Here is a 22,648-nt window from a genome sequence, read left to right on the forward strand (position 1 = left end):
GCGCCTTGTCCTCTCAAGGATTCGAAGTTGCCGATACTGAATAAAAGCTTTCAAAAAAGACGTGTATTGTGAAAAGTAAACATTTCACCTCCAACATTCATTAACCAGTCACAAATAACCATTGTTATACTGTTTTTTATATATAAAAAGACGACAGTGCAACAGGTGATTTTACATTATGAAAAAAAAAAAAAATTGTATGCAACATATCACAGTTTGAGCATTACAAAAGAAAAAATACCAATTAATCCCAATGTTACAATAAACACACCAATACATCAAATATAAAAGACTTATTTCCAGAAATACAACATTCATGGTTAGTTTAAAAAAAAAAAATACAGGAAAAAACACACACACACAAAAAAAAAATCTGTCTTCTTATCTTCAGGTCCAGACCCCAAACATCACACCCTTTGCAGAGGTTTTTTTAAACTCTGACCTTGTTGCAGTCCACTTCTTCCCATACCCTCATTGCTAATGAAGCACTACCAGTGTGGTGCTGGAGACTGGCTGGCACAGTCTTTATTTGCTACAGTATATCATTCAGCTAAAATGCAGCCCATGGCACCAGCATGTTAATTTCCAGTCTCTTTGGAGAAAATTAGCATTTCACATTTTAATTCCAAATTAGTCCTCCTATCTATCACGAGGATAACTTCCGACTGTCATCCTGCAAACGTAAAATAAAAAGAGAATGATCACAGCATACAATGAACACATACGGCTGGTTTCACAGCCCCCGACTAGCACTACTCTTGAACTGAAGCCCAGTTCAGCTGTGGGAGTTTGAGGAGCCATTCATTCGAAGTTCATTTATTTGTGCACCCCAGCTCTGAATTAAGTACATAGCCATTTTATTTCTTGGTCGAATGGCTTTGCCTCGCTGCGATTCTTACAGTACATGAGCGGTCTGTTCTCGGAGCTGTACTGTTTGCAGATTCCTTTTCCTCGCTCACTGGCTGGCTGGGTGTCCTTGCCCTCCCCTATCAAATATGTACATTTGTGCTGCTAACTGGTTATACCGATGTTGGGCTCCTCAGCAAACAGGACCCAATCAGGGGGAACCACAGGGCAATGATTTCAAGCTTACCCTTCTCTCCTTTTGTTTAAACCGCACAGAAATGGGCCGCTTCTTCTCATAAATATCCTGCAGGCGCGTGATCAGGAATTTCTTGTCCTCTCCCTCCTGAAACAATAAGCACATCGCTTTAGTCTGACAGATTATTCCAGGATCCATACGCTAGCATCCAAATACGTACTCGTTTAGTAGGGAAGAGAAATCCCGGCTGTGAAATTCCAAAATGAAAAACATGAAATTCACAACTTCTACAACTAAACCTCGCTTAGTTAAATCACCATTTGAAAATGAAATATTTTGTTATTTTTTGAAAATGTGATTAATACAGAAGTACAGTAATTATATTGCGCAAAAATAACTAATAGTAAAGTATATTTTACCAATGTGTAGAGCTGTGTGTGTATAACATAGCTGTAGCAGTAAGGCTGTATCTAAGGTTGTAGAACATACTCCTTGAAAGAAGCACAGCCTATGGTATCCAGTTTTTACAGGTAAGACGTTATTCAATCTTGGGAGACTACTCACATTATCGATTTGCTCTTGTAACAAAGAGATGATTTTCCTCTGTCCACCCACAACCTGCGCGTGGAAATAAATCACAATTCTACAATATAAATCGGGAGAAGAAAACAGAAGCACGTTACTGTAAAGTTTGACATTTTAAAAAGGTTTATTAAGCCTACAACGGCACATCAGACATTTCAGTGTGCGGATTAGAAGCAGTGGGGGACATTAGAAACAGTGATATTAAGCAGGTTTGCCTTTACTATTTGAATAGGACATTGGACCTTTAAAATGAACACACCACCATCCCGAAGTGTCACAATAACCCACTTAAGTTACCAGCTTATCTGCTTTTGAGACTCAGTTGTTTGTGTTTTTCCTGCCTGCCATGTGAACCAGACTTGAAGTCAAGTCAATCATAATTGTAATTAAATAGAGTAAACATGTTAAAGTGTGTAGTTTACTTAACTTTTTAGTGCAGTTGTAATTAAGAGCAGGTCTGCTGGGAACACCCCAGTTCCCAGTCCAATCCCTTCAGTACTCACAGAAGGACGCCAGCAGCAGCGAACAGGAAGAAGGGGTTCTCCACCAGGTACTTGTGAATCCAGGTGAACCAGGAGAAATTGGAATTTATTTCCTCCAGCTGTCGAACCCAGATCTTCCCTGACTCGAACATGGTGTCCAGCGTCCTGAAAGGCCCACACCCCTCCGAGGGCTTTATTCTGCACAGCGGAGAAAGCAGCAGGAGGCATCAGAAAAGCAACACCCCTGTCTGCATTAAAAGACTAACCACGAGAAAGTCTGCACTTCTGGGTTGTCCCTTGAGTGGTCATTATAAACTGGCAGAACGGTAAATAATATACAAGATTATGCAGATTGCTAGAATTCCAGAACAATACATACATTTTTTACCTAATAAATGTACATGTATACTGTGCTATTTTCCAGAGGAATTCCTATTAAATACATATTTTAAATTTCAAACTTGAAGTAATTGATAAGCTTAAAAAAAAGCTAACGTTAAAAGCTAATTATTAAAATTGTGAGTTTTCAGAGTATTTGTTTGTTCTTCATTAAGTATATTTAATTAGCTAAAAACCTACGTCCAAATGGTGTAGGTGACAGCCACGGCTGCCCCTAGGAATGCTGGGAAGCACAGGAGGGTGATGAAGATGGTGGTCATCTGACTGGCTCTCCAGGGTTTGCTGGGGGCCTGGCAGTTCATCATTAGGCTGGTCTGAAATGGAAAAGGTTAACTGCATTCTCTGGGCTCTATTTCAACACCAAGCAAACCTTGTCCAGTTTATTTATACAATGACTGTACCCTATCTTGCAAAGACCTGTTGCCAGCTAAGGGTTTTGAGCAGAGTTTTTAAATCTGGTTTACTCAGGGATGAATAAAACTCCCATTGCATAGCATTGCTCCATTCCTGGTTTTACTATGTTTAATAAGACTCACCTTACCTATATACTCAGGCTAATCAAGCTTGCATTAAAACCTGGAATGGATGAAACTGCTATGCAAGAGGAGTCTTATTTCTATCCCTATTCCTGCTTTGAGAAGCTAGCCACAAAAAAAAACGCTTAAGAATGAAAACAGCGTGCCTGGTTTTTGCTTTGTATACAATCTAATTTACTTACCCTTTTAATGTAAAATAAAAGAACCAGTTTAATAACCTGGATCGCAGGAAGCAGCGGTGAGAACAGCACTCCTAGCCTGAAGACAAAAGAAACTAATTAACATTAAAAAGAAAAGGGAGAGAGTCTGTATTAATGTTTTTATTTCATTTTGCTGTACTCCTCTGGTAAGGTTAAGGTAGTTTCAGCTTCCCCGAGTGCTAAATAGACTATGTTGGTGAACAGGCAGTTCAGAAGATTGTTTGAAGCTTGGAATGTTCTTTACCAGGTGAGAGTCTGTCCGTATATGAGCTCCAGCACGTTCCTGGCGATATCAAACACGGGCTTCCTTTTCCTCTTGAGCACTTTCTGAGAAAATAACCTGGGGGACGACGACAAAGAGGCATAAAAAAAAAAACACTGTGCAACTTTCAAACTTTAAAACAGCAGCAGTTGTCTACCTAGCTCTCTGCCATGCAATGTTTATTAATTATTCTTCATTATGCTCTATGGTTTAATACATTTAGAAACTGGGTTTTATTTTACACACTGGACCTCTTCAGCCTGCTACACAAATGATTGCAGTAAACAAAAAACAACAAATAGCACACTCTAACCACCTAGCCATTTACTGTTAGCATGGCTTACCCACTAGAAAGCTTAAAGTGGCACAGCATACCTCCACACAAACTCGCCGAAGATGGTGTCCAAGATTGTAAAGATGAAATCCATCAGCAAGAAACGGTACAGCTCCTGACCCACGAAGGTTTCCCAGCACTCCAGCCCCCCCTGAGAGAAAGCCAATAGATGGGCTTCAGCACAGCATTTTCACTGCTCCCCTCAACACTGCAACACTTTTTTGCATCTATTAGAGCCCCCCCATGGCATTTAATTCTTAAAACTCTTGTGCCACCCTGCTTATGGAAACTGGGGGGCAGGAGTAGAGACAAACAGTGTTAACGTGTCCTCTGCAACGGACGCTCTGTCTACCACAGAGAGCTCAATCCCTTAATCAAGTTTTTCAAATGTTAGAAACTTACAGTAGAGCCATTCTGCCGAACCCGTTTTGAAAGAGTCACATGACCGCTGATGGTTGTTCCCAGCCAGTGGTAACACAGAACTCCCAGCACAGACATCTTCAGCAGCAAGTTCCTGCAGGCACCAAAAGTGACGCTCATTTCTCTAAGCAGTCAACCCAAACTCACACGCAGTTTTCGGTCTAAGAAACCAACTTGTGTGCAATAACAGAGCTATATAACTATAACATTAATCATCATCATCATTATCATCATCAAAGCCCTGCCAGTTCCTACCTGCAGATGGCGACGTAGGCCTGTGTGCTGGGTGCATCGTACTGCTCCATCCACGCGGCCGCGTTGAAGAGGCCCGGCATAAGCAGGTTCACTGTGGACACCACCACGGGCAGGGCTAGCAGGCTCGCCTCCACGTGGATCAAGGTCTCGTTACGAGACACTCTCGTGGTCAGGTCCTGCAAGAAACACGACCGCTACTGAAACGCATGCTTGGTGTGCAAATTTCAGGTAATATTTAAAACAACCTAACTTTTTACCCCGTTACTATGTTCCCTTTCTGAAGTTTTTTGCTAATTGTCATTTTTTTAAAAATAAATAGCACTGAATAATTAGTTAGTGCAGTACAGTACGACAAACAACATTCCTGTGACCCTGACAATATTTAAGACCACCAGCCTGACAGGGAGGAAGGGAGGAAGGGAGGGTCTGATGTTGCTATGGAAACTCTCCTACGGCTCTGTTACCTTGCCAATGACTTCACACAAGCAAGAATCAAGTCTCTACTGGTAGGAATTCCTGAAACACTGCAGTGTCTGTTCTGGGAATGACCCATCTTTCCGCAGTTTTAATTCACAGATTCCTGTGTGTGGCCGGCTGAGGAGGGTTGCCATGGGACTGACAGGCTTGCGTTGGTTAGCAAGCACAGAGCGAGAGAGAGAGAGAGAGAGAAGAGAGACTCGCTTCCAAAAAACAATTGTTTAAATAGGATAGGAATGGTAAAACAGATCCTCCTATAAAGCTGGTATGTAAACTAGGACTATTACACAAATCTTTCTTTCAAGCAGGTGGCAAGTGAAGAATTAAGTGAACTGAAAAATGCAGATCAGAGATCGCAGTGCCTCCTCCATGCCCCCTGTACCTTGTGCATGTATGTGGAGAAGTAGTAGATGCCCATGGCACACGCCACGGTGCTCCCCAGAGACATGACCCAGGCCAGCAAGTGCACCATCATCCTTGCCAGCCTCTGTAGCAGAGTCTGCTGTCCTGATGCCCGAGCCAGCTCAGAGAGCAGCTCCTGCGGGAACAGAGGGGTTAAAGGGGAGGGGTGAGTAAAACAATGCAACTCCCACACACATCCTGGAGTCTAGATCCTCAGGACCTGAAATACAAAGAAGCTTGCAGGCATTTTAACTGCATGTCTTGAGAACTTGTAACAGTTATCATTAACAGCTTGTTCATCGACGGTTTCCAGAAAGAATAATGGTGTGCTAACAATGGACGATCCTTGATGGGCAGAATGGCCTCTTCACAAACTTTTCTTTTGTTCTTATTTTCTTACACTTGTTGGTTTAGATTAGGCTTCTGAAATCTCCTCCCTGGACCCTAGGACTAGGTTCTTAATGCTACTCTCTCCAACACCAAAATGCATTTAAATTGGAGAAGCACACATGGTATTAGAACGTGAAACCATATGCAACTTAAAATTGTATTTTGTGTAGTTAAAACACTTTAATAAAATCTGTGATCCAAATATAATTTACACAGACTCCGAGCCCACATCTGTTTTCTGTGGAGTCCAGGAATCAATCCCATTCACAATCAGACATGCTCCAGTGCTGGGGGGGGGGGTACCTTCATCTGTGTGCAGATATTCTCACACTGGAGCTTCACGGAGCTCTTCTTAATTACTTTGAAGTCCCAGGAACAGAACATCTTCATGGCGAGGTCCCCGTGAGGGTTGTCAATGCGGTAGCTCTGCCCGAAGGACTTGGACATGCTAGAAATAAAACACTGGTCAAGTCAGAAATGCAAAATGGCAAGACACTTTCCAAAAAACAATAAGACACAGATACTGGTGGGAGTTTTGTAGAAGAGGCTGTCAAAAAGTCCTGTACCAGATGGAAGGCTAGCAGTACAATGTTATTTACTTGAGAAATTCTTGGGAACAAAGGGGTCTTCTTTCCTGCTTTTCACACAAGACCAGAAGTCGTTTTTTGTGGCAAAAATAAAGAATTCTGATTTTACGATGTCCAATTCAGGGATGGAAACAAGCCCCCTCTTGCTTGATAAGCCAAATTGTAGACTTATTCGACTCCTAGTAAAACCAGGAATGGATCAAACTGCTATGCAGTGGGATTCTTATTTCCATCCTTGCAATTGTATGCTTTATGATACTATTATAATGTATACTTCTCATATTGCGAGTGGTTTCTCTTTGTCATGCCACTCTCAAGATGACCTATAGGTCCCCAGTGTTAGGCACAGTGTTTCAATGCTTCAGCCCAGCCCCTGTGTACCTGCAGTAAGTCCCTTACCTGTAGACCAGAATGATGCAGGTGATGAAGAAGGAGACCCCAATGATAAAGAAGTATGCAAGGGGAATGTTGTAGGGCATGCGGGTGTTATTGTCCAAGCTGTTCTGACCCACGGTGCACCCCGAGCCGTTACGATCCGGACCGCAGCCATTCACAGTGGAGTTGGTGTAGTAACCATAGTACAGGACCGTATCTGTGAAATAGCCCTGTGAGGAATCCCAGAGTCGGGGAGGTTCAGACCAATACGTATTATACAATGGCAAGGACTGCACTACTCATTTCAACGTGCCACTGATTAAACATATTTATGAGTTGTGTTTAATTTCAAAATGACCTCATAGCACACTGGTTGTGTGTTGTGCCATCGTGGGATATCGCCACTTCTCAGGAGCCCTGACATTCCACACCGACACACACACAGTCATGCCCTATAACTTAATTTGCAAACAGCTAAAGGGACTTGATAGCCCTTACAGTGCCACTTCCTCTCCATCCTGGGCTAGATCAAGCCAATCTGAATCTCTCCCTGCCCCTCATATGTCTTTTGCCCCTTGGCAGTATAAAACAGGGCTTGATTAAAACTAAGCAGATACTGAACACAGAAAGGACAATTAAGGGGCTTTGGGAAAGGGGATGGTCAACAGCAGACTTGGGCTCAATCGCAATTGCAATGTAATTGAAATTAACCCTTAGCACACCTGCGTAAGTGCAGTTGTAATTGTACCATATAACTGTTCAGTTACAGTTCAGTTACACACCTTTCCAAGGTTAATCAATCCTTCCCAGTTCCATGCTGTATTTTACATTGATTGATCCTTATTCTCATATTTTCAACCATTGATTTGTTTGAAAAAAATAAAATAGTATGTTTGTGTATTTGTACCTGTGATTATTGCTTGGTTATCTCAAACATGTCAAATGTGTGTAGCTGTTGATGTTACATTTTAACAATTGTAATTAGAATTCTAATCACCGCAGCATAACTGTACTTATAATTGAACAAAATATCATTGTAATTGTAATCTGAGCAAACCATTGTAAGAGGCGTGACTTACAGCCCCGGTGAGCACCTCCAGCCCCTGGAAGGGGGGGCGGTGGGTCTGCTCGCTGGGCGGGTGGGCTGCCTGTGGGACAGCGAGGAATAAAACGTTGACGAGGAGGAGGAAGACGTTGAAGAGCAGTAGCGTCTTGAGGAAGACGAAGTAGGAGAGAACGCCAGTGCCGAAGCGTCCGCTTAACTTCTTCAGGGCCACGTGCCACAGCTGCAGAGAGTGCAGGAAGGAGAGCAAACTGTACCAGCCATGACGAAAACCCTGTGAAAGAGAGAGAGAGAGAGAGAGAGAGAAAGAGTGAGAGATACACCCAGAACTTCAACACGCCTCCGGAATTCAGAGATACACCCAGAACTTCAACACGCCTCCGGAATTCAGCACAACCAGAGGAAGTCAAGCAGACAAACATCCCGACTAGGGCACCCTACTGTCCACTATAACGGACCTCATTTAAAAAAGAAATGTTTTTGTGAAACTTACGGTTCTAGGTATATAGCTATGCTTTCCATATTGTCTGCTTGGAGAAATTCTAGTCATGCAATTCAGGCAGACAGACAAGTAAAGCTATTTCAGTGTGGAAACGAACAGGACTGTGGGACACTGCATTGCCAAGTGTGTGTAAAGGACACTTGGAGTATACTTACGATGATGAGGTAGTATTTGAGCTGACTGCAGCAGGGTATCTGGTTCCTGGAACGGGGAAACCCCTTCGAATTGCAGGCATGTCTGGGGAGGAAAATACACAAAGGTCTCTTCACAGCAACATAAAACCACAACTCAAGATACACATTAATGCACAAAGATACAAACATGCTGCACAGCAGGAGTACCAACAATGTAAACATATTCCATCAGTCATCATAGACGCTGAATAATCTTGGATTACCTAATGGTACCCTCTGTTGGGCAATCCTAGACTATTGCTAATGAGTTCTAGATGAGTGCTAGAAGATTGCTAATGAACTCCGCCCTGAAATGGCACTCTGCATGCCAGTCTCTTACCTCAGACTCTTCTTCTCCAGCAGGCTGAGGGGCATGGTTTTCAGCATACGCCCCCTATCACTCACAGAGAGGTTCTGCAAGTTGTCGATCAGGTGTTGTCTATTTTCTGATAATATATAAAAGGACATAGAAAGTGGTCATCTGCATTAACTTATATATAAAAAAAAAAGGGGAATAAAGCATTTAAAAAAAAAAAGCAAAAAAAAGCAAACCGTGGTAAAACTATGGCAAAATACTACAAAACCATGACAAAAAGCAAAAGAAAACTGCAAAGCTACCATACAAACTGACTCTGGTAAATCTGTGTTTTAGTTGCTAGTGGCTCGATAGTCCAGTGGTTAAAGAAAAGGGCTTACCGGGAGGTCCCTGGTTCTAATCCCCGCTCAGCCACTGACTCATTGTGTGACCTTGAGCAAGTCACTTAAACTCCTTGTGCTCCGTCCTTCAGATGATACGTTAAACCGAGGTCCTATTTTAAGTGACTCTGCAACAGTGCATACATCACACTCTAGTCTCTCTAAGTTGCTTTGGATAAAAGCATCTGCTAAATGAGCAATTAATAATAATAACAACAACAACAACTAGAACTGCCAGGCAGTTTTACAGCTTCCAAGCTCAGTACCAGTTAGAAATTTTGGCAAGCTGTAGCAGCACAAGTGTCTGCAACAGATCATTTTTATGGAGCAGTTAGTTCATTATCTCTCGATGCTTTATAATTTTAAACACCATAGTAACCACGACCCTATCTACATACTGTAAGGAGTTATAAGCTAGTTTTAAACACAAGCAAGGTGATTTTTGGATAGAGCATATATGGTTTCTTATGTGTTTTCCATAGTAATCACTAACCTATCTGCATTTTGTAAGGAGTTATAAGCTAGTTTTACAGTTGACCGAAGATTCAGAAAGGTTTTTAAAGAAATGTGTCAGGCGGCCATATTGGTTTACACGCAAACACCATTTTTGAAAAAGTCAACTGTATTGACACAGGGATGATAAACCATTTTTTCAACTGAAGCAGTTTTAAATTTGAGAAAATGTAGGTCTGGCCGCCATCTTACTTTACAAAGAGCACCATTTTTCCATATTTGAATTCCACTGTCTCCAGGATGATGCCTACCAAGTTCAGAGTTTCACAAACTTGAAGCGGGTTTGGTTGCTGATGACGTATGTGAAGTTTCAGATCAATCAATTCATCGCTTCCCAAGAAGAAGATTTTGAAAGGTTTTTAAAGAAATGCGTCAGCTGGCCATCTTGTTTGACGCAGGAGCACAATTTTTTTTTTGCATCTGAACTGTAATCTACACGGGATGATACCTCCCAAGTTTCATGTTGATTAGTTACACCACGAGCGAACAGGAGCAGTTTAAAGTATTCGGAAAAAAAACGACAATAAGAAAAAAAAAAAACTTTACAATAAGAATAGGCTTCCCAAGCCAGCTTGGAAGCCTTATAATAACAATATATTACTACAGAACGATATATTACTATATACTCTAGGCGTTTTCTGAAGTCATCTGTTCAAAAGAAACACTGACATTCAGTTTGGACTTCCCATTTCTACTAATTTCTGCAGCAACACACTACTGCAATACTACCTAGCTTCCGAGTTAAAACAACAAACAACAAAAAGCAAAAGCTACAGTAAAGGCTTCACTGCATTGGGTGTGTAGTGTCATCTCACTTCTCTAGGTTTTAAAATTGGGGGAAGTCGGAGATATTACTGCATTAAGCTATGTGCACTTCTCTCCGATAACCCACAAAACAAAAACAATACAAACCAGATCATAGTCCTGGTGCTATACAATGTCAAGATGCCAACATTTACATTTGCTTTGGAACACATTCTTACGGTATATCACCTGGTAGTACGGTCTCCAACCCAAAATGATAGGCCTCTTGAAGAAAAACATTGCAAACTTTGCATTAGAACAAACACTCCACATATCTGTCTCTTAATATTTCTGGTGCACTGACCTTCCTCTGCTGCTGCCTCTGGGTCCGTCTCCACTCGGTATCCACAGATACTGGGGCGGGCGGAGCGGGACAGGTCCCGGATGGACGGCCGGCTTCGTCGGCGTCGCAGTTTCATTGTGCGGTTGTAGTACTGCGAGATGATTGCTCCGCGATTGCGGCCTGGAGACGAGAAAATAACAACAATACCATTACTCCATTCAGGGGAAATAGATTTTAAAAGAAAGTGGATGAACACATGGCAAATCACTATGAACGCGGACTCACTCACCGATGGTGCGGCTCGGCATGGCAGACAACACTCTCAGGGTGACCGGGGAGAAGTTTTCACTCAGCAGCGGTTCTTCCTCCCGTCTCTGCTCCCTGTTGCTGCGGCCGTGCAGCGGAGATGCCAGGAAGGCTGGGTTTTCTGAGGGACACAAAGAAGAGCCGGTTAATACCCAGAACCCTCAGGGGATGTACTGGGAACAAAATTTTAAAAAGACGTTATTTATTTCTCCGGAAACTTGCTTCAAAATAGGGCCGCTAATACACCTTATTGAAAAACTTTATACGAAGGAATGACATCTAAAACTAAAGCAGCCCCCTCCCTCCCTCTCCCCTTGTACCTCTCCCCCTGTCAGCCATGTCTTCCATCTCGAAGACCTCAAACCCATCCTGACTTTGGCTCTGCTCCTCGATCAGCTCATTGAAGGAGTCGTGGACAATGTTCTCGTCGTATGGAGAGAAGTCCAGGGATCTGTACAGACAGGGATTCTGACATCTGTTTCTCGCCTTAATAATGCCAGCAAGACAAGACAATACTTCCATTACAGGCCTTTTTAACATCAGATGGACACAGCTGCTGACAGCTAGCAGCAGTGGCTTTATCAGGAGCTACCGAATAACCTGGCAAGTAAGCATTAAAACAGTAGTGTTGATAGAACAAAATGAGCCACTTTTACAGGGCAAAATTCCACATAGTACTATTGATTATGCAGCACGCTGACTGCAGTACTGTTCGATGAATTTCTATTTATCCTCCACTATGTTGTACAAGCAGTCTTGGGTATTCGTGAGGCCTGTGGAGATTCAGAATACACTGCAACACATACTGCAAACTGCTTTAAAAAAAAAATAGAACCTTGGTATTTTCAGCAACGCTGCACTTTATTAGAAGAGACACTAATCCTAAAGAAACAGAAGATGCAAGAAAAAAAAAAACGCTGAGAGGTTTTGGGACAAATAGTTGTCACAATTACACTTCTCGGATATCAAACAAGGACAGCACCCAGATCTGGTGGTTTAGATTAATATATAGGATTTAGGAAAAAGGTGGTCAAGATGCAAAACACTAATAAAAAGGCAAGGGAGTGAACTCAGGCCATGCTTACACCACAGTGAAGGCTGACAGGAAATGAGTCAAGCTATATGTTTCTGTACTGAAGAAGACAATAGCATGAACAACACTCAGGAGACATGCTGTCACACTGCAGGCAGACTAACTGATGACTGGGAATGTACCACAGTGCTGTAGCTCCATGAAGGGGAATGTTATATAGAAAAAAAAAGGAAAAAACTAACACTAGCATAATGTGCTATATCCTGTTCTGAACCCTGATATTGAACTATAATGTTAAATACTTTCCTTTTTTTTTTTTAAATATTTTACCACACTATGGTATTTTTGCACTTTTAATATGCTTTTACTATGTTTATGCTATGCATTTACCACAGTTTACCCTGGTTTGCTTTGTCAATATGCTTTACCATACCTCTCTGTGCTTTACAAAGCTTCCCTATACTTTACCATACCTCTGTGCTTTACAATACCGCTCTGTGCGTTACAATGCTTCCCTATGCTTTACCATGCTTTCACTGTGCTTTATTGCACTTTGCTATTCTTATACTATGGGAGACTTCTATAGGGGATATTAGAAAGACCCTGTACATTATGTGAAATATTATAAAGCAAAACATTTTTACACAAATATTACCTAAATACAATCATGCTTATACCATAGATATTCATTTCACAACACAATAGGCGTGCGCTGATAGAGGGCTGTAAATGCATTTTGCTCTGTTAGTTTTGCTCCTAGTTTAACTTATTTTTCCTCATTGGTTTTGAGTTAGACAATTAAGCTGCAATCTGAACCATGACCTGCACACAGATACAGCAGTTTAATAAGACACTCCCAAACGTGTTACCTATACACTGGGGCAAATCAGCTCGTATTAAAACCATAAATGGAGTACACTGCTATGCAATAGGACTCTTATTTCCATCTCTGAGCTGTGAACTCACTGCTGCCCCTCCTCAGCTTCTGAGAGGTCAAGGTGAAAGCTGATGCTCCGGGCCATCGCCGTCAATCTGTCCACCTTGCTCTCTGTGACCTTCGAGTGACCTTGCTGTCTTGTTGGATGGCAGAGGTGTCAGAGAGGCAGTTTTACCCAATCAGCACCCTGCCTTGCTCCTGTCATGTTTCCCGTTACCTTAAAAGGAAAACAGTCAGACATGAGCTGGCATTCAAAAACAGCGGAGTAAGCAGGGAACACAGGCTGGGTCAGCGGTCCCCAAGAGGCCCTATCCAGCAGGTTTTACAGGTGCCTTACATAATCAGTGGCTAAAGATCTGGAACTCCTGTTCATCTTGACTAATTAAGCCAATAATTGGTTAAATTAAGTAACAGAGATTGGTTGAAACGAAAACCAACAGTCACTCTCCAGGACCAGGGTTGGAGACCCCTGGGCTAGGTGAACCTGGACAATTCTAACATCACTGGCCAAACAGAATTGCTCTAGTGTTACATACAAACGCTTGCATCTTAAACTTAAAAATATCACACATGTCAGCAAGTGTTAATCTGCTTATTAGTAAGTGCAGTTTAAAACAATGAAAACTCTATGACTCAGATCATGCTCTTTCTGGTGCCAACACACTTAGACTAGTATAAACACAGATGCTCTGATGGAAAGACATGTGGGGGTCTCTAATAAAGCTAAACTGTGGACATTCTAACACCAAACCTGCCCTTTTTACTTACTTTTAAAGATAAAAATAGACTCATACACACTGCTAGAGAGGCTGGTTGTTTTGAAGTACCCTTGTTTTATGTTTTAAACAACAGCGGTATTCAGATCAGCTGAATAGACCCTATGATCTCATCCTTTGTTCCCAGCAAACACCCACCCCTTGAAACCTGCTGGCCACAATGTCACTGTAGAAATCATATAACCAGAGAGCAGCTACTATTTGCAGCAACAAAATGATATAAAATGCACTATACAGAGGAACAGCAAGCTCAGTATGTACGATAACTGCAAGGATGGAAACAAAACTCCCATTGCAAAGCAGTTTGATCCATTCCTGGTTTAACTATGAGTTTAATAAGACATGCCTGAGCTTGTTACCTATACACTGGCTAATCAAGCATGTATTCAAATCTAGAATGAGTAAAACTGCTATACAATAGGAGTCTTACTTCCATCCCTGCACAGACCATGACTGGCTGTCAGTCTGCACCCCTCTGATTTTCTGTGTCTCCCAATGCAGCTCTTGACATTGAGACCTTCAAACAGTCATGACTAAAATAACCAAATTATACTACAAAATGAGAATTGCCGATCCCAAGATAAGCTGCATCTAGCCTGTGCATTCCTGATAAACATGTAACAATAGAGGTTCAGTAACATGCCCTTATATTAACATTCACAACCAATTTGTCTCAATAAGAAGTCTACCATTGAACCACAAACTGCAGCAATAAAAGCTCTGTGTTTTATATCCTTTCGAGGGTGGAGACTCATTTGACAACATTAAGGTTTTAGGTCTACAGAGATCCAAATGGAAAATTCAAATAAATGCAATCTGATCTCCAAGGACCCTCTTCAGCCCCCACCCACAGCTCTTGGAAAGCTGCCCGTCGCCCTGCTTCACACAGCCTTGTTAACCCTACACATCATCACCACCATCTCAGGGAAACTGCAGCTCGGTTTCCATGGACTGCAACTTACTGCTATGCTTACCTTCTTAGTTGCCTGCATTTGGGTTTCAAACTAAATGGATCCAGACAGTAAGGGATAAGGAACTGAAAGCCACAGTAATGAAAGAATATAGTTTTGATTGGAAACAAGTCCTTATAGCAAGTATACAGCTGAGATCAACTGGTTTTGTCAAAGCACAGAAACACAGCTCCTGTTCCCAGTATGCACAGGAAAGGAAGAAAGTCTGCTATTGCATTGCTGTTCCACCCATTCCAGGTTTTACTACGAGCTTGATTAGACACAGCATACAGGTAGCAAGCTCAGGTGTGTCTTATTAAAGACTGTTATGCAATCAGTCTTACCAGGCCTGACATCACAATTAATCCCACGACAGCCAGCGTGCCTCACTCATACCAAATACCTCTGCATCCTTTTATGTAATACATTGCCCTTGTAGAGCAACACTGCCAAGTACTATATGCATATCACACCAGCTAGCCCACTCCAGATTGGCATTTAGTCCAGTATTCCAGCACTACACTCTAAATGGCCAGGCAGGGACAGCTCAACTTAATTTTGCAATTAAAAAAAAAGGACTGGAGGGTAATGAAAGCCTGGAGAGGTGTTGGATTTCCAATGTAACGTTTAGTTTGTCAGAAGAAAAGCATCCATCTCCACATAAGAATTTCTGGCTTATTGTCTTCGATCAGATCTGTACTACAGGATATTATCGGCATGCAGTTTGCGGGTATTTGACAGCGATCATGAGTTATGAAAGCAAGACAAGCCAAATCACTCTTTGTCAGTCAGGAAATAAGCTGTCTGGATTGCAAAATTTCCACAGTGCAATTTACAAAACAAAAACCACATGGATTCTATTACTGACCGCTTGCAGGGTCCCAGTCTAATTAACCAGCCGATCAAACATTCTCAACGCACGTTTTTTTACAGGACAATAAAGACAGCTGCAATTGTTTTTCAGTCTACACACTTTCAATGAGTATACAAAATGTATAGAACCAGAAAAGAAGCCTTGTACTGTTTGTTTAGGTCTATACTTTTTTTTCTTTGTGTATTTATATAATATGCGGATAGTAGCATTAGCAGCATCGCAAAATAAACAAATATACAATCCAACACATCTTGTGCAGGACGTCTCTTACTGTATAAGAAATGTCACCTCATGCATTGGTTAGGGAACCGAAAATGTAAAAGCTTCTATCTGCTCAAACCAATGTTTCTTGCAAAGAGAGACGCTTTCCCTAAAGTAACGCTTAATTTAATTTAGACATCCCAGTTTACGGGTCATGCAGTATAAAAATGAATATAATTTAACAGCGAAAGGAATGATTAGAACCATCATTTTTGAACCCTTATCAATTAAACCAATCCCAGCTTATCATTACAGCATAGTGGGCACCAGTGCTCCGCAAAACATAACCATTGAATATTAAACATACAAAGTTTGTACTCTGGTACTAAACATAAGAGCTGTATGTGCTATGCACAGTGTTGCACAGAATACGATGGCTTGGAATCCTTGAAATACCCTATATTATTGTGCTGATGGGTGCCGGCCAATTTCCTGCCTCCAACAGAGCTCTTATTTTAAAATGTATCCAGAGGCTGAGCTTGCTGGGAAATAACCCCCCCTCCCCACCTCCCTAAAGGAATCATGAGAACCACAAAGGCAGGGAACATGTACAAAAAGTGCCTGCTCATCCAGTTCAGTGGAGAACTCAGTGGAAACCATCGAGTGTGTGTTCATTTTGCACGGAACAGCCTCTTAGGGCTTTTCACATGTGGTTTGTTTCTAAACCTTCTGAACTGAGTTCACTTGGAAACGAACTCTGGGAAGAAAAGAACTCCATTCCTTTTGTAATCGCATGCCGCACATGCACCACGGTGAGTAACAGAGCTTACTTGAGAAAAATGCTGTCGTGAACACAGTCTTTTTGAACAGTCTGCATTGCACTGAAACAAATGAACCAAACTCAGTCCTACGTCTCCACCTCCGACCTCCAGAGAAGGACTCTATTAGATTAAAACTCAGAAAGGGACAGGTCCAAAAGAACACATTCTCATACACAGGAATGGTGCCAACAGGGATTACCTGATAAACAACACTTGTCCATCTCTTGCTGGACTGGAAGGGCAACGACCAAGTTTACCGAACTGCCTGGCAAGAACATGCAGATGCATTCCGGGGCTGGTGCACACTCATAGACACCCTCTGTTTGGGAGACAATGCTTTTAAACCTGCATGCTATCCTACAGTTAAACGGTGGGCCACACATTTTGGACTCTTCCAGCACTAACTAACTTTGCAAAAACAAAAAAATGTAACCCCACCTTAATTGCCTAACCAGATCCAGTCATATGGAAAGAAGTCATAGAAATAACACATGGTGGCATACCCAAGACCTGGTGCACACACCAGTCAGATTACATCACAGTGCAAAGTCTAAACAAACAATGAGTCTCCAACCCCTCTGTTTGATAGGTCGCTGCATGGGAATCCATCTCCTATTGTTTTGCAAACTGAGGGCACGGCGTCCCGCTCTCACAAACAGCTTACAGGGTGATGCACTGTAGTTTGTGCAGGTATGACATTTACCACATTAACAAAATGTGTGTAGTTATTGAATTGTAAACTTTGAAACGAGCACGAGAGAGTTAACAAGGCTATTAGTATTTTACGCCAGTACTACTGTGTTCTGTAGTCAACCTAGCAGAAAGTCACGCGCTTCTCAAATTCAATGCAAGTGGTTGGTGTGCATCTGCAATGAAGAATTGGTTTTCAATGTAATATATTTGGTTGACTGTCACTGCAGTCTAGCCCCTGGGCTGTTTTTAAGCACACTTGGAATACGTGCACAGTCCAACAAGTCTTATCACGTTATTCTGAGCGCGCATGCACTACTTTTGCACAATTAAACAATAAAAACGGTTTAGAATAATAATAATAAAAAAATATGTACAAAAACATATTTTCCACTTTCACATCACAATGCCTTTTATGTGTTTTGGGTATTAAACTTTGCAAATAAAAAGATAACTATGACAACAAAGCAATAACTTACACACACAAACCTCCGACTGCCTTTCTACTCACCCCAAATTTCCCAAAGAAACTCTCACAACCTGCTTTTTCCTCTACCACTTTGCAATCGGACTTTACTACTATCAAGAATGTTAACCACTAAGGCATGTACTATTTTCATCATGGGGGGGGGCATATATTTAGCAATTCCGCTGTTTTTAGTTGTATCGGTTTAAAAAAAAAAAATCATTAAATAAAACAATTTAAAAATGTCCGACAAGTACTGCATTGAAAGCTCTTTGTGTGGTTTTCTAAACGCGATGCTTAAAACACTTTCCGCAGGATTTGTAGTTACCCCTCTACAAAAGTTTCCAGACAAAAATGGTACAATCCTATTCCGTGCTAACTTAATATCGTGCTCTTGTAACAAGTGTGATAAAGGGTTTCCAATTGCATTGTGTTTATTTTAAGTGTACCATAGCATGTCTGACTGGAAAAAAAAAAAAAAGAAGCTGGACACGTTTCATTCTGTACTTCATAAAAGACCAGTCAGCTTACCATACGCTTTGATAAACAAAGTATTCTGCTACTTATTATTATTATTATTATTATTATTAGTGTAAACAAGTCGTCAGACACGCAGTTTGATTTTTTTTTTTTAAGAAACACAACAATCCACACATTTAATTTATTTTGATTCTTGCAAAGTTTTTTGTTTGTTTTTTTTGTTTTTGTTTTTGTTTTTTTTGTTTTTTTAATAAACCACAGTAAACATGCCGATGTTTTCATCAGCCCTACCATCTACCTGCCTTATCTGAGGCACACCCTGGTTTTGTATTGAAAAAATATTACTTTTGTTTTCGCGTTTCAACCTTACAGTTAAACACTGTATCCGTTTGAAGTTTTGAATGTATTACTGGAAAGTAAACACTGCATATATGCACTGAAAACGCGCTGAACATGTTTTAAAAACAAAACAAACAAACAAAAACAAAAAACACAATATTAGACTATTGCAGAACACACCCGATGTATAGTTGTTACTCAACTATAAACCTTTTTTTTTAAAGAAACCTTTACAAAGTTTACACATGTAATTGTTACTATATATTTTTTCAGAATAAATTGTTTTTAATTAAGTATCTTCTTACCTTCTGTAAAATGCCGCGCTCCGTACGTAAGTCGAGCTTTATTCCTTTCAGAAAAACGTAGGAATATTACTCATTTTTTGCTCTCCCTGCCACATCCTACCTGGCAGGTAACTTCCATTGACACTTGCGGTGTACTCTGGGAAATGTAGTTGACCCACTTGATAAGAACTACACTGTGGCGTTCTGAAGCTCAAAGTTTCATAGTGCGCACAACAAGATATGGCGATTGATTTTAATGCTATACTTTGTTAGCTATATCAATATCTATTTACTGTGTAGAAAGTGGTGCATTGTCAGAACGTGGTACCCGTAGGGACTTCTCGTTTAACGCCAGAAAATGGTACGCTGTCAATGCTGTGATTGACTACTGCACGCATCACTACGAACAAGACAAACTGTAGTTCACCCACAAAATCGGATGTTTACAATTTTAGATAAACCAATTTGTTGCTCATCAGTTAAAGTCACATACATTTCCTGAATTGTGAAAAAAAAGATGTTAAAAATAACATTAAGGACCAAGCTCAGTACACCGTACCCCGTTCAGATGGACGTTTCCTTGTTTTCTGAGCTGAAATCGTTTGCATAAGCCCGGGTAAGGGCAGACGGTGTACCACTTATTAAAGTGTACCACAAAATAACACACACCGGTGCTTTAAAATTGCATTTACACTAAATTAAATCACACACACACTTGAGGGAATGAAAGCTTGTTGTATTTACTTGTTAATCTAATCAATTTGAATGCCAAATCTCAGTTTCATGGAAATGACAACTTTTGTGCTACTTTTTTGTTTTCTTTAAACAATTACTAAAAAAAAAAAAAAAAAGTTTTACTCCATAATTAAAATAAGTAAAGCAATGCATACAAAATGTATCATTTCTTCCTCTGTTGAAGATATTCTGTACTGACCACATTAACTGACTGCAGTTCAAAATCACTCTAGTTAAGCTGCAACCATGATACAGCAGTTTACTTCTGAGGTTTCTAGTTTTTTAATATATAAAAAACTAAAAAAAAAGTTCTCAGCCCCATAACTAATCCTAGAAGGGCAGATGCCCTCACTTTAAACTGAACACCAGATAAATCATTTACTACTGTAAAATAAATTATTTTTATTCTTGTACTTTACAGTTCTGCTAGTTTCAAAATGTTTTAAAGAGCTATCAGCAGCTGTTTGTGTGTTTATTACAGTGTGTCATTTCTCTACTGTAAATTCATTTAGCACTGTGATTACGCTTTGATATTAATAATTTATTATGTTGGACACATTTGGACCGTACATGAGAAATAAGAAATGATGTCGAGGTTGGTAGCTTTTCCAAATGAAATTCCTTAATAGTTAATTAACTACAAAAGTAAAATAATCAATCAATTTTCATAAATTTAGTCACTTTGGCCTTTAAAACTAGGGCAAGAACTTTTCAAAGAGTAAGCTATTTCAAAACTTAGTCTTTACCTCAGTCTGTCATAAGCAAAAACATGCTTTCAGTATGAGTGTACAAATCTGATTAATTTGTTCCATGAAGTCCTTTAGCTTCAGGAAGTAGGCAGTCTTATGTTCTCAGGTGTTGTAAAAAGATACAGTGAATGCTTGAGTGAGGCTGTGCTGGTGTGCCTGTGGGAGCAGTCAAACAGCTCACAGGAAAGACAAGCCCACGTACTGCAGCTATGCAATGCATGTTCAAGTCATGTCTTTGCTTGTACAGTACAGAGGTCACCACTGCTACAAAGCAACCTTTAATCCACTCCAGTGCCCCAAAGAGTTGAAGCCTCCTTTAGTAGCACCTATTCTATTATAATAATCCAAGGACTTGGCATCAGGACTGGACTGTGTGAGGAACCAGTGCCCTTGTCTGGGGTTTCCCAATCCTGGTCCTGGGGGCTCCCTGTGTCTGCTGGTTTCCATTCCAATTGAGTTTTCAATTCTCAAACCCTTAATTAAACTAATAATCCATTTTTTAATTGTTCTCAGCTCCTAAAAAGTTGCCAATTTCAAGTTACTCATAAAATGGTATAGCTGACTTGAAATCTCCAACTGTTTAAAAGCTGAAAACAATTAAAAAGGTTGAATTAAGCTAATGAATAGTTCAATTGAGGGTTCGATTTTGTAATTGATAACTGGATTAGAATAAAAACCAGCAGACACAGGGGTCCCTAGGACCAGGGTTGGGAAACACTGCTAGTCCATTAGAGTGTGGTTCAGATAAAAGCAGGTTCTACTATACTGTCCTTGTGATACAGAGTCTTTGAAAGTGTCTAGTCTGAAAGCAACGGCTGCAGCTGGGACCAGAACAGCTGGCTGGCAAGAACAGCACAGAGCATTACAGTGCCGGACAGGTGTGTGGTAATTTCACAATGTTCTGACTCAACCTCTCCTGCCAACCACCATTACCAACAAACACAACTCCCATTCAGATCATGTCATCACTGGCAGTAGACCACGAATCAGTGGTAGACAGCATTTCAGCAAGAGACAGCCTGTCTTCTAAGCAGGCTGTCGTGCATACAGGGCAACTCGTGAGACAGTAGTGAGACACTAGTGAGACAGCCTCAGGGCCCAATGGGCATAAGGCTGAGACCGGCAGACTCATCACATGTGTGTTCAAGCTTGTGTCACCCCACACAGTATCCAAGTAACAAACTGAGCAGAGGAACTATAAAGAGAAACACTTACTGTCTGTAGTCTAGCGGCATCCAAACACACTCCCTTGGCCCTGAGAAGTCACACTCATCAGAATATAGAAATGTCAGTAGGATGCTATGTTCAGCTTTTGTTTCAGTGAGGAAGCGATGGTCTAATCTTGGTTTCCTGTCATGTGACATACCAATCCGCAATAAGCCTTGCTGAATGCATTAATGCAGCTTTGTTATGAGACGTCACAGCATGGTGCTCACTCAAGGTATTTCTATTAAGGTCGGGGACATTATCATTTGTCTCTCTTAGTCTTTTACTACTAAATTGCACGTATAGATCTATTAAATGTCACATAAGGCAGCGATTGAGAGCACAGGATATCTGCACCATTTCCCTATGCTTTTTCTATGACTGTGCATTTACCATACTTTACCATGGTTTGCCTTGCTTCTATTGTTGTTTTACGATACCTTGCTGGACATACGCTTTTCTATGCTTTATGGGGGGTGGGGCTTTTATAGGGGGAGTTGTAGTACCAATGGAGGGGTAAGTCACAGGAAACTCGTTTTTCAGGATGGGAAGCCTTGTACGAAAAGGTAATATGCTGTCTAGGCAGGCCCAGGGAGCTGTAAAAACATACCTGGTGGAATGCATTTAATGATCTTCTCCCCCACTACAAGGAACAACATACTGCATGCAAAAGTAATGCAATCTTAAAATGAACATGTGAGGATCCTATTATTATTTTTTTTTTTTATTGAAAGCTACAATCATGCATGGCTATGCACAGTGTGCTTGCTGCAACTCAATTGTGCAACTTTTTTTTAATGCGACAAAAAATTTTTGTCGTTTCTGTCGTAAATTTTGAAACATTTTTTAAAACACATTGAGACTAGGAATAACGTCATTCCTTTTAACCCGTTCCAGTAGTTGATTCATTAATTTATTTAAAGGTTATGGAGCCCTCTTTCGTTTCAAGTCAGTAGCAAGCTTGTTAAGCATCTGTGCTTGCATGTTGATTAGAGAACTATTTGGGAAGTTGGGAATGGGG

At 40.9% G+C, this 22,648-nt stretch overlaps 1 protein-coding gene across 7 annotated transcripts; it reads right to left on the reverse strand.

Annotated features, from left to right (window-relative positions):
- Positions 1-633: 633 nt before the first annotated feature.
- LOC121296394 (transmembrane channel-like protein 6) lies at positions 634-21,733 on the reverse strand. 7 transcript variants are annotated; one of them, XR_005947058.1, is made up of 21 exons: positions 18,959-19,071; positions 13,086-13,273; positions 11,407-11,537; positions 11,070-11,207; positions 10,802-10,960; positions 8,825-8,930; positions 8,467-8,548; positions 7,826-8,083; positions 6,771-6,976; positions 6,088-6,232; positions 5,375-5,530; positions 4,516-4,691; positions 4,243-4,354; positions 3,882-3,991; positions 3,489-3,584; positions 3,227-3,302; positions 2,689-2,822; positions 2,131-2,307; positions 1,607-1,660; positions 1,094-1,189; positions 634-673 (listed from the first exon to the last, which is right to left on the reverse strand). XR_005947058.1 is itself a non-coding variant. In XM_041221903.1 (21 exons), exons 2-21 carry the CDS (start codon positions 13,139-13,141, stop codon positions 647-649), a joined length of 2,520 nt encoding a protein of 839 aa, XP_041077837.1. In that variant the 5' UTR covers positions 13,142-13,273; positions 18,959-19,070; the 3' UTR covers positions 634-646. The 7 variants fall into 7 exon arrangements, 6 of the variants coding, with proteins under 6 accessions (XP_041077837.1, XP_041077836.1, XP_041077838.1 ...); XM_041221903.1 differs by having other exon boundaries at positions 1,607-1,685; positions 18,959-19,070; XM_041221902.1 differs by lacking the exon at positions 18,959-19,071 and adding an exon at positions 21,637-21,733 and having other exon boundaries at positions 634-1,189; positions 1,607-1,685.
- Positions 21,734-22,648: the final 915 nt, after the last annotated feature.

Source organism: Polyodon spathula, chromosome 21, assembly GCF_017654505.1.
Source record: "Polyodon spathula isolate WHYD16114869_AA chromosome 21, ASM1765450v1, whole genome shotgun sequence".
NCBI lineage: Eukaryota > Metazoa > Chordata > Actinopteri > Acipenseriformes > Polyodontidae > Polyodon > Polyodon spathula.

Bases quoted from the DNA above. Each gene is read 5' to 3' on its own strand.
- LOC121296394 (XM_041221902.1), bottom strand. From the start codon at position 13,141: ATGGCCCGGAGCATCAGCTTTCACCTTGACCTCTCAGAAGCTGAGGAG. The intron at 10,961-11,069 runs GTGAGTGAGTCC...TCTCGTCTCCAG, and splicing joins CATGCCGAGCCGCACCATCG to GCCGCAATCGCGGAGCAATC. The intron at 8,084-8,466 runs GTAAGTATACTC...TCTCTTTCACAG, and splicing joins TCAAATACTACCTCATCATC to GGTTTTCGTCATGGCTGGTA.